The sequence below is a fragment of the Agelaius phoeniceus genome, chromosome 29, assembly GCF_051311805.1.
Source record: "Agelaius phoeniceus isolate bAgePho1 chromosome 29, bAgePho1.hap1, whole genome shotgun sequence".
Taxonomy (NCBI): Eukaryota; Metazoa; Chordata; class Aves; order Passeriformes; family Icteridae; genus Agelaius; species Agelaius phoeniceus.
The window spans coordinates 3,866,299-3,879,010 of NC_135293.1; the positions used below are offsets into that span (position 1 = coordinate 3,866,299).

The 12,712-nt window shown below is 44.3% G+C and overlaps 1 protein-coding gene across 1 annotated transcript in view; it reads right to left on the bottom strand.

Annotated features, from left to right (window-relative positions):
• Nucleotides 1-12,712, bottom strand: part of ADAMTS10 (ADAM metallopeptidase with thrombospondin type 1 motif 10) — an 83,388-nt gene that overhangs the window by 26,850 nt on the left and 43,826 nt on the right. The window contains exons 9-13 of the mRNA XM_054650224.2: nucleotides 12,068-12,173; nucleotides 10,397-10,543; nucleotides 7,117-7,258; nucleotides 4,531-4,638; nucleotides 112-257 (exon numbers count right to left, since the gene is read on the bottom strand). Of these exons, the coding sequence (XP_054506199.1) occupies nucleotides 112-257; nucleotides 4,531-4,638; nucleotides 7,117-7,258; nucleotides 10,397-10,543; nucleotides 12,068-12,173 (649 nt within the window). The remainder of the gene's footprint in view (nucleotides 1-111; nucleotides 258-4,530; nucleotides 4,639-7,116; nucleotides 7,259-10,396; nucleotides 10,544-12,067; nucleotides 12,174-12,712) is intronic.

Sequence of the window (12,712 nt, forward strand, 5' to 3'; positions counted from 1 at the left end):
CTGTATAAAAACCACGTGGTTCTTTTGAATAAACCCTTCTTTGCCCTTTCTACCATCCTGCCTCTCTCCTGTTCCTGCCCCAACCCTGGCGCACGAGTGACCCCCACGTACCTGGGGCTGTCGCAGTGGCGCACGGACGAGGAGACGCCGCCGCCGCACGTCCGGCTGCACTCGCCCCACGATGACCACGAGCCCCAGGCTCCGTCCACGCCCTCCGGCCGCGTCCCGAAGGGCACACACTCCCTCTTGTAGCACCACTGTGGGGACACAGAGATTGGGACACCTCGGCAATGGGACACCTCCGGGTGTCCAGAGTTGCTGAGGATCCCGTCAGGGGGCTCGGAGACCCTGGCACAGCCCAGAGCATCTGGGGATTTGATTGTGACCCCTGGAGCAAGTTGCCAGCTTTGTATGAGGACATGAAAGCCATAGAAGTTTAAATAGTATAATAATAAAATGATCACAGGGTGAAAATGTAGATTTTAGGATTTTTGGTATGGGGGTTATGGGGACAAGATGGAGGAACTTGGGTGTGTCCAGCCTTTCTTCTTCTTCTTCTTGTTCTCCATTTTCTGCAGTGATGTTGGCACTTTGGGATTGGTTTAGAGTAGAAGTGCACTGTCTAACATGGGTGATAGGTATTGGGAATTAAGTGTAAATATGTTATACGTAGTTTGTGGTATAAAAAGACAACACCCCCTCAGGGGTGGTCAGAATGCCTGTGGCTGCCCTGCTGAGCAGATCTCAGCTGGGCAGAAAGAAAATTTTATAGATAAGAATTAATAAACAACTTCAAGACCAAAAACTGAAGAGCTCTGACTCGTTCTTCAGACATGGGGCTGAAACAGAGACATCCTGCACATCTCAGGGGGAATCCTCCTGCCAGAGCCTCCACATGGAGCCAGCACAGGGCTGGGATCTGCTTTGGCCCTGAGGAATCTGAGCTGGGAGCTGCAGCAGCCTCAGAGCCAAATTCTCCAAGGCAAAGGGTGCTCGCCTCTCCTTGGGGTCAGTGGGATCAGCCCCTGTGGCACCATCCAGGCAGGCACTGGCAAGGGGTCACATCCCAAACGTTGCCCAGAGCAGCTGTGGCTGCCCCTGGATCCCTGGAAGTGTCCAAGGCCAGGTTGGACACTGGGGCTTGGAGCACCCTGGGCTATGGAAGGTGTCTCTGCCCATGGGTGAGGTTTAAGGTCCCTCCCAACCCAAACCAGTCTGGGATTCTCCTCTAAAGAGGTCCTGGGTTCCCATCTCACATCTTATAAAAGCCCTCGGCAGAGTTCCAGGTGATCTTGGACTGGAGCTGCTGCTGCTGGGCAGGGCCAGGATCCCTGGGGGACATGGCCACAACCACTGCCAGGACAGAGTGAGTTTTGTTTGTACTGAGAGCTCAGGTTGTGGTTTGTGCGTCCAAAATGTCCAGATCAGCAAAGAACTCGAGTTCAAATAAAGTTTAAATTGTAATATCAGCATTGTTGTGTCATCATTCTGCTGAAGATCCTTAAGGAATCCCGTCCCTGTCCTACTGGGAGACAGATGCTCATGGAAATTTGCCTATGAAATATTTCCCTCAGGCCTGGCACGTGTCCCACAGCCCCTGGAGTCCCCAGCCATGGGAGGGTGGGACGGTGCCAGAGCTGCCCGGGCGCGGTGCCGGACACGGAGCCCTGGGGGCTGAGATAATCCCAGGAAGGAAGAAAGCTCTGTGTGCTCCTTCCAGGGCTGGGAACCCACCCTGGAGCTGCTGGCACAGCCTCTCCCTGCTCCTCCCGAGCCAGCTCTGCATGGGCAGCTGGGAAAAATGCACGGAGGCTTCCCAGGAATCCCAACTCACGATCCCTGGGAGCACCAGAGCCTCTCCAAAGGGGGGTCCCATGTGGAGGAGATACTCCACAATATTCCCACAGCCTGGGAATAGCTCTAATAAACCCTGGGGGCCCTTCCCTTCCCTTCCCTTCCCTTCCCTTCCCTTCCCTTCCCTTCCCTTCCCTTCCCTTCCCTTCCCTTCCCTTCCCTTCCCTTCCCTTCCCTTCCCTTCCCTTCCCTTCCCTTCCCTTCCCTTCCCTTCCATCTGAAGAGCCCTGGTTAAAAAGCAGTTACGAAGCTGGGGGAAAGGGATGATTAAAAGTGGGAAAAACTGGGGAAAAGGAGGAAAAAATGCCACTGTGGGTTCTTGGGGTAAGACAGGTGAAGCCATAACAACCACAGGAGATGGATTAATTTAAAAAAGAAGGATCTGGCAGGAGGAAATACCCAGAGGTTTGGGATGTGGGCACAGCAGAGTTTGGCTCAGCCTTCCCCCACACTGGCTGGCAGAGCACAGGAATTTTCTCTCTCCTTTAATATTTCATGCTTTAAATTCCCTGATCTTTCTGTCTGCTCTCCCCAGGGCAAAGGGAGAAGCCAGGGAAGACCTTGGAGAGCTGCTCCAGCCAAGGGCTGAGGTCTGGGGCTCACCCCAGCAGCTCCAGCTGGGAACAATACAGAAACTTAATATAAAAGCATATTCTTCTTAATATAAAAATGTATTCTTCCACCCAAGGTCATCAAATCACTTCCAAATAATGAATGGATCCAAAAGGATAAGCACAGGGAGGTAACTGGGGGTTCAAAGGGAGCCAGAATCCTCACAGGGAGCCAGAATCCTCACAGGGAGCAGCTCCCACAAATCCTGGGGGCTGTGACTGCTTCATTTCCCTTCCCTCAAGGCTTTTGAAAAAGCCTCATGAAAAAGCAGCCACAAAGTGGGGGAAAAGAGATATTGAAAAATGGGAAAAGCTGTGAAAAAGCCATGACTAAGAGGGAAAAAAATGCCATAGTCCCTGTGAGTGTGCAGCAGGAGGGATAAGCAGCCCCAGGAGCTGTCTGCTGCTCTCTGCCCCAGTTCCCTGCAGAACTAAAATGAAAATAATCGTGGATTTGTCAGAGCCATGGTCTCCCCTGCACCCCAGCTCCTCCAGCTGCCTAAGGATTTGAAATGTTTCTTGGGAATTACTTTTCTTCTAGTGGAATGGGGGATGTCCCAGCCCTGATTCTCCATTGTCCCAGTGTGCAAAGGCTCTTTGTCTGAGCGTGCATTCACTTTGTACTGGGGAAAATGGGTGTAGGAGGAGCAGGGAGTGAAGCAATCAAGGCAAAATTCATGGTCAGGGAAAATCCTGCCCTCCCCTCCCAGCTGAGGGTAAAAATCCAAGGTTTCATCATAGCCAGTTTTTCCCAAGTTCCTCTGAAAGAAAAAAATCTGGGGAAACTGGGGGAAAAAAACCAAAAAATCCCTTTTCTCAGACCAGCCAGGAGATCCCAGGAGACCTGAGGACAAGGTGTTCATTTAAGGACATGGCATTCCATGAGATCCTACTCCTCCTGAAGAAGAAGGAGGAAATTTCCAATCCATGGAAAACTTGCTGCTTTTCAGGAGCAGCGTGCCCTGTCAGAGGTTTTCCAGGAAATGTTCAACAGGTTCACAGTGTCAGTGACAGAAACTGTCCTGGGATGGGCAGCAGAGCCAGAGCTGCCACAGCTGCTTGAGGTCACCTTGCTGTGCCTCAGGGTTGGCACCAAGGAGGACTTTGCTGGAGCAGGGATTTCCCATTCCATATTCCACATTCCATGTTCCACATTCCACTTTTCACATTCCACATTCCATATATCACTTTCCATATTCCATATTCCATACTTCACATATCACATTCCACATTCCACTTTCTATATTCCATATTCCATATATCACATTCCATATTCCACTTTCCAATTTCCACATTCCGCTTCCCACATTCCACATTCCATATATCACATTCCATATTCCACTTTCCATGTTCCACTTTCCAATTTCCACATTCCACTTCCCACATTCCACGTTCCATATATCACTTTCCATATTCCATACTTCACATATCACATTCTACATTCCACTTTCTATATTCCATATTCCATATTCCACTTTCCATGTTCCACTTTCCAATTTCCACATTCCACTTCCCACATTCCATATTTCATACTCCACATTCCACTTTCCCTATTCCATATTCCACATTCCACTTCCACATTCCATATTCCACTTTCCATGTTCCACTTTCCAATTTCCACATTCCACTTCCCACATTCCATATATCACATTCCACATTCCACTTTCCACATTCCATATTTCATACTCCACATTCCACTTTCCCTATTCCATATTCCACATTCCACTTCCACATTCCATATTCCACTTTCCATATTCCACTTTCCACATATCACATTCCACATTCCACTTTCTATATTCCACATATCACATTCCGCATTCCACTTTCCACATTCCAGCCCTGCACAAGCTGAGCTCTGAGCTGGCCCCTGGGGCAATTTCTGGGCTCCTTGGCCCATCCCAGCCTCCCTCCAGGGCAGCTCTGCCCTCTGGGGTCAGGGCTGGGTGGGCTGCTGGGCGCTCCTAAACCAACCCCACGCCCCCAGCATGAACAATAATCCCGTTTTTGCTGGAAAAGGACCCCATCCCTTCCCTGCCAGCTGCTGCAGTGCCCAGGGCTGCCTTACCCCCTTGTCGATGGTGTTGGTTTGGCAGATGGTGCCCTCAGCTGCAGGGATGCTGTTGGTGATGCAGCGGTTGCTTTTGCTCAGGCACCACAGCTCGCTGCAGACTTCCTGCAGAGGGGGAGATTGGAGGGCACACGGGGAGAAGGGGAGAGACAGAGAAACAAAACCCAGATTAGGATTGGCTTGTGCCAGGGAGGCACCAGCTGGGTGGGACATGGGGACAATGAGTGTCTTCAGCATGGTGGGGACAGCATGAGATCAAACCCTGCCAGCTGCAGCCACCCCAGGGCCACTGAGAGCTGTCCCCTGTCCCCTGCTCTGCACTTGCAAACTAAGCACAAGCACCTAAGCAAACAATGTGGAGGAAAAAATTAAGCTAGAAACGAATTTCAAAGGATGAGCTTACAGAAAAGACTAGATACTTCAGAAAAATAGAACTAAAAAAATACCTTGTAGTAAGACCCACCGAGAGTAATTTAAAATAATTAGCTTTGAAGTATTTACAATATAGTGTAGCAAAAACTGATAAGCCAAGAAATGCTTATAATATATTGTAATTAAGAAATAGTTAGCTTCTGATAGTAATAGCATAAATTATAATATAATATATAAATTATAATATAATATATAAATTATAATATAATATATAAATTATAATATAATAAATTATAATATAACATGCTATATTAAGTTATATATTATATATAATATAATATAGATTATATAGTTTATATATGATTTATTTATCTAGAATATATATTAATTTATATGTTATATATTAAATATAACAGATTATTAATATACTATAATATACCATGATATATTATACTATACTATAATATTTATTTTTATATTATTCATATATATTTATATTAAATATAAATTATCTATATCATCTCACCCTTCACGAGACTAAAAATAGAATAAAAGATTTTTAAATGCCAGTAACTTATCCCATCTCTAAGTCAAAAAAACCCCTAATCCAACAGAACAATCAAACCACAGAAAACACAGCTTCAAACCAATATCAACACCTTACAAGATTTACAACAGCTTTTAAGAGAAATCAATTAAATCACATCTGTTTTAAAAATTACAAATAATGAATTTACTCCACTTTTTAACTGATTAAGAGGGGACTGTAACATCAAATCTCCTAAAACTTTAACATTTAAAGCTCAAAAAACCCTCCTGGCTGTGGAAGTTCCCTGGGCTCAGGTGGCAGAGCTGACTCCAGCCAGCCCATGCCGCCTCTCCTTGGTGTCACCTTGGTGGCACCTGAGCCAATCCCACTGTCCTCGTCTGTGCTGGGCTTTTTCACAAACAGGGACTGCTGGGATAAAAGAAATAAATAAAATTTCCTGGAGTTTTATTGTGGTGTAAGATGAGATGGTGAAGGGTTTATAATGAAACTTCCACAGACACAGGAGGGTTTGATCTGCAGCCTTGGAAGAAGCTTGGATTGATATAAAAATACAATACACAGGCATTAAGCAGAAAAATAATAAACTTATGTTCTTATAGTTGTAAGTAAGAATATGCTTTAAGTGAGAAATTTTATTGATAAGATGGTGAAGGGTTTATAATGTAGGAAACTGTATTGATAATAGGGTGAAATGTTTATAATGTAGGAAACTGTATTGATAATAGGGTGAAGGGTTTATAATGAAATTTCCACAAACACAGGAGGATTTGATCTCCAGCCTTGGAAAAAGATTGCATTGATGTAAAAATACAATACACAGACATTAAGCAGAAATAAATAAGAGTTGCAAGTAAGAATAAGCTTTAAGTAAGTGAGAAATTATTGGTAAGATAGTGAAGGGTTTATAATGTAGGAAACTGTATTGATTATATGGTGAAGGATTTATAATGTAGAAAATTGTATTGATAATATGGTGAAGGGTTTATAATGAAACTTCCACAGACATGGAAGGATTTGATCTGCAGCCTTGGAAGAAACTTGCATTGATGTAAAAATACAATACACAGATATTAAGCAGAAAAATCATAAACTTATGTTCCTATAGTTGCAAGTAAGAATATGCTTCAAGTAAGTGAGAAACTATTGGTAAGATGGGGAAGGGTTTATAATGTAGGAAACTGTATTGATAAAGTGGTGAAGGGTTTATAATGTAGGAAACTGCATTGATAAAATGGTGAAGGGTTTATAGGGGTGTGGTTGTATAGAATAAGTTAAGAGTTTAGAAGTGATAATAGAAGCAAATGTGTGCAAGTGAGACAGAAGCCATTGGACAAAAGTATCCACAGTGCAGTAGAAGAAAGGTGATAGGTTAGAAAAGCAAAATAAGTTCTGTGGCAACTGTCTATTGGTTTAGAAAGTTATATATTGTCTTGTAATGAAACTACTTAGAGGAGCTATGGCTGCTCTAAAATCTCACAGCCTCTGAGCCTGATGTTCATCTGAGCAATAAATCATTCTTGGCTTGAAAATATCCTCATCCCTTCATTTCTAAGGGTGCCAATGACAGATGTGGGCAGCAGGGACAGCCCCACAGAGCTCTCCTTGCCCCATGCCCCCTCCTCCAGCCCTGGAACCGATAGTAAAGCAGGAAGGCTCTCTACCCCGTATTTACACTGGCGGGATTTGACTCCGTACTGGAAGCGGCACTGCTCGTCGGCATCGTAGGCCTGGCCCGGGGCCACCGTGGGGTAGATGAAATCCTGCTTGGGAGGAGCGTTGTTCAGGCACAATCCCATCCCCGAGCTGGAAACACAGAGGGACAATCAGAGCTGAGAAAGGGTGAGGGGAGAGAGAAGCTGAGGTCGGGGATCAGCAGCTGTTACTCCCGGCTTTGCTAGGCTGAGCTTTGTCGCAGACATCTTCTATGGAAAATCCTTTCCTTAGGATTTTTCCTCCTGAGAAGCTGAGAGGCCTCAGGAACACAATGTAAACAATGGTTATCTGCTGCTGTGGAATGCAACAGGTGCATCTGGGATTGGTCTCATTCAGTTGTTTCTAATTAATGGCCAATCACAGCCCAGCTGGCTCAGACAGAGAGCCCGAGCCACAAAACTTTGTTATCATTCCTTGCTATTCTATTCTTAGCCAGCCTTCTGATGAAACCTTTTCTTCTACTCTTTTAGTATAGTTTTAATGTAATATATATCATAAAATAATAAATCAAGCCTTCTGAAACATGGAGTCAGATCCTCGTCTCTTCCCTCATCCTCAGAGCCCTGTGAACACGGTCACAGAGCTTGGCTGCTTGAGGGGATAAATCTGGGTCTGCTCTGGGTGGGGAAAGTGCTCTGAAATCCTTCTCAGGCTGGGAAGCACATCCTGGTTCTGAGGTAACTCTGGAAGTGTTGATCTGAGGGTTCATAGAAACCTGGAATATCCTGAGCTGGAAGGCACCTGCAGGAATCATCTCCACTTACAGAAAATGATCAGAGCTCTTAAAATTCCCAGATGGCATCATCACTGGGCAGAGGTGGGCAGAGGAGCCCAACTGAATATCCTGAGCTGGGAGGGGCCCTCAGGGATGATCAGTGCAGCCCCATCCCTGCCCAGGCACCCCAAGAACCCCACCCTGAGCACCCCTGGGAGCTCCTGGAGCTGTGGCAGCCTTGGCACCATTCCCTGGGGAGCCTGGGCAGTGCCCAGCAGCCTCGGGGGGAAGAACCTTGCCCTGAGCTCCATGCCAAGGCCTGGCCCAGCTCCAGCCATTCTGCAGGCTGTTGCCAGTCCCTGGTTGTCCCTGTGGTGAGTGCAGGCAGGTGTGCCCAGGCAGGTGTGCCCAGCACCCTCAGGTGGGCACTGGGTGGGCAGAGGGGCTGCTCCCCCACCCAGCTGTGAAGCCCCAGCCCCCTTCTCCAAGCCTGACCTCCTGCTTGCCAGAGCTTTGTAGGAACATCCGAATTTGTCCAGAAATGCCTTTCCCTCCCCTTTCCTCACTGCTCTCTGAGCTGCCCCTAAATCAAAGCCGCTGTCACCACCCCCAGCCCCAAATCCTGCTCACACCAGGTCCCACTGGAGGCTCCTGGAGCTGGGGGAGCACGAGGAGTGGGGATGTGGAGCAGGCAAAGGCCCCCTGGCATTCAGCAGCCTAAGAGAGGAGATGCCAGGCCATGGTGAACGGGCTAGAAGCCCCTCTCCCACCTTCAAACCTTTCTTTATCTCTCTGTAACCCCATGGATCACTTTCCTTTAACCCTTACTTATCTCTCCCTAACCCTATAGGTCCCTTTCCTTTAACCCTTGCCATTGGACAATTTCTGATCCCCCTGTACCCTATATAAAGAGCTGGTTTAGCCCAGCTCTGACAGAAGAGCTGTCACTAGGACCCTTCACACAAGAATCAATAAAGACATCGCTGTGGAACCCCACACAGCCTTCTCCTCTCTGTCCATGTCTGCCTGCCTGTGGCACCTTGCAAAGGGCTGAAATCACAATGAGCTGATAATCACTAAAGAGCTGATAATCACTGAAAAGCTGATCTCACTTAAGCTTGCTGAGGTTGCCTGCAGCTGAGAACTGCTTGGGAGCTCTGTCCTGAACAGCACTGTGCTCTCCAGGACTCTGCAACCAGCTGGGGACAACCCAAAACCCAGCAAAAGTCACCTTAGGGATGAGCTCTCCATTCTCCTGCAGGAGATTGGGGTCAGCAGAGGATGGGGCTGTGCCCTGCATGGCCAGTGGGCACCAGAGTGGGGGACAGACCTTCCCGATCTGGGATCTGCTGCTGAGCCATGAATTTTGCTGGACAGAGGGTGTCAAACCCCAAAATATTCCTCTAACTACCCTGGAGGACTCGAGACCCTAGGAAAAAGCTCAAAAACTTTAGCACAAAGTTAAAGACACCCGTGCCTTTGATTTTAACTCATAAAAAACAATTACCAACTTTGTACAAAAAGTTACAAGCCACAAAAGTTTGAATAAAATGATAGAGTTTATCACAAAGTGAAAAAGTAAAATTTTAAAGTTTGTAAAGTAAAAATTTCAAAAGGCAAAATAGAAGAATCTAAGAATCTAAGTGTGTCCTGTCTTTCTCCTTCTTCTTCTTGTCCTCCATCTTCTGCTGAATTAATAACAGTTTTAAATTAGTTTAGAGTAGAAGCAAACTGTCTTACATAAGTGATAAATATTAGAAAATTATTGTAAATAAAGTACAATTAAATTTTAGTATAAAAAGATAACACTGCTCCAAGGGCGGTCAGGGTGCCTCAACCCAACCTGCTGAACAGATCTCTGCATGTCCAAAAAAGAATGTATAAGATAAAAAAAGCATAAACAACCTTAAAAACCAAAGCCAAAGCCTGCCCACCCTCCCAACAAAGAAATTCCTCCTAATATCCAATCTAAACTGCTCTCTTGCAGTTTCCATCCATCCCCTTTTCCCTGTCTCTTCTCCTGAATCCTAAAAGTGCTTTGTCAGAAAAAGAAAACCAAAATCTTTGCCCTGCTTTGCTCATTCACACTGAAAACTCCTCCTCACTGCCTGGAGAAATCACCTGCACCACACAGACCCAATCCTGTCCCCACTACAACAATTCCTGCTGGATTTCAGAACCAGCCAAATGCCTCCAGGGGGGGACTGATCTATTGGTGAAGTTTCTGGACGTGGGAATAATAAATAAATAAATAATAATATATTATATATATATACAATACATAATAAATAATAGAATAAATAAATAAAGCTCTCCCAGCCACATCATAAATGTGCTTAGATGTTCAACAGGCAGGAAAAACATGGGGAAGTCTAAAGGAAGGAAAGAATGTGACTGTGGGAGAAAAGACAGAAGGTTCTGGGAGGGGTTTGGGGCTTTGCTCTGGCTTTACCCCCTCCTCACAAGAGACTGGGGGAGGCTGGAGGGAGGGCAGGGAGGGGTGGATTCCTTACTCCAGGAAGCTGGTGATGTAATCCCTGCTGCAGGTGGACCACACGAAGGGGTTGGTCTTCATGGTGATGTGGGCAGCCATCAGCTTGGCCGTCTCCTGCCCCCGCGAGCCGCAGCTGTTGCCGACCCCGTCGTGGTTCATGCCAAACCTGGAGAGCACCACAGCACACACCGGGGCAAAATTACTTCCTCCATTTATTAAAAAAGCTACTCAAACTAATGTTCTATACAATTTAATGACAGCTCTCAAGGACACTCAAACTGTTTCAAGTAAGAAAAGTGATTTTTTTCAATTGTTTAAATTCCTCGTGTTGGATCTTTGATGTATCTTATGACTGATAGTCTAGTGACAAACTCAACTTCCTTTATGAAATAGGTGTTTCTCAATAAGGAAATAAAGTTTGCAGAATTTTTTTCCCCTAAGCCCCAGTTATAGGGAAAATTCATCCAGCTGGGATTGGACACATCCGGATGGTCCACAGGAAGGGTTTTCAGCCTGTGAAAAACACCTTCACTCTCCTGTGAAAATCTAAAAAGTTTAATAAAGGAAGGGTTTTCAGCCTGTGAAAAATGTGTTCACCTAGCTGTGAAAAGTTAAGTTTAATAAAGGACAATAGGAGACAAGGACCATAGACCAATGGTTATTACTTGAGTTATTATAAAGTTATTACTCAGCCAAGAGCACCCTGTCATCTTTGGGGACACCCCTTAAATACCTTTTCCATTAGATCAGCCCTTTGCATATTCACAGACCTTTATGCATAGTAAACTTTTCCCCAAACGAGTTTACATGGTCCAAGAACTGATTAGCATGGCTCCTCCTTGGGTCCACCTTTTAGAGCATGAAGATTCCTTGGTTGTGATTTTAGTCCTTTGTTATCACCTCCAGTTTTTGGTCCTCACTGCTTTCAGTCAGTGAGTGCTGATGGTTGGCAGATCTGTACAGGTGTCTTCATTATATTTTTATTGGATGTTGTCCCATCCAAGCAGGCATTTTAACACAAGCACGCTTACATCAGCTATTTCACTGAGCTTAATTAACAACAGAAATCAAAACTACATCTTTATAACAAAGTTACTTTAACATCACACGTATAGAAGCCATTTTAATATTTGTGAAAAGCCAGTAATATATAATATATAACATATTATACATTATATACATTATATACATTATATACATTATATATTATATATTATATATTATATATTATATAATATTGGAAAGATTATATAATATATTACATATATTATATGGATATATTATATAATATAATCAATAATTATATATTATATAATATTTAATATATTATACAATACATTATATAATACATATATAATACATATATAATAATATATAATATATTATAGTAATATATTATATAATCTATAATACATCATAATATAATTAAATATATAATTATATATTTAATTTACATATAATATAATATAATATAATATAATATATGTATAATACAATATATAATATGTAAATATTATATATTATGTAATATATAATAATTAATAATCATACAATGTATTATATAATATTAGATATATAATATTGTATGTATATATAATATAATCCATAATAGATTATAGATTATATGTATTTATAACAAGGCCCTGGTGGCAGGGCCAGAGCAGCAGGAGCTGCTGGGTGCTGCACTCACGTGTGGCCGATCTCGTGGGCGATGGTGAAGGCCGTGGCCAGCCCGATGTCCTCGTTGATGCTGCAGCTCCTCTCCCGCTCACACATCCCCCCCACGGGGGCCAGGCCTGGGGAGGGGACAGAGCTGTCACACAGGGCCACCTCAGGGCGGCTGAGGGGACCTGGGGGTGTTTGGGGGCTGCCTGATGAGCTTCATGCTCTGTAGCACTGAGCAGTTGTGGCCACAGCTCTCTCTTCACTGCAGCAGGCACAACTTTCCCAAGGATTTTCCCCGGGGAAGGCAGTGAGAAGCTCAGAGAAAGAAGAGAAAACAATTCTTATCTCTACTTGCTGCTCCTGTTGTTTGGCACATGTGGAATGTGTTATGGAGATTGTTCACCCAAAGTGATTTGTTAATTGGACACCAGTAAAGGTTGTTTTATTCCTTGACCAATTGGATCCACTGTCTGGAGACAGTCACAGGTTTTTCTTTAGTATTCTTTGGTATAGTATCTCTTTAGTGTGTAATTTAGTATATTATCAGTGTACATCTCTTTAGTATGTAATTCAGTATAGTATTGGTGTAATACACTATAGCTTAATAAGGCAATGTTCAACTTTCTGTGAATACGTCCATTTAGTAATAAATAAAATAATGTCCATTTAC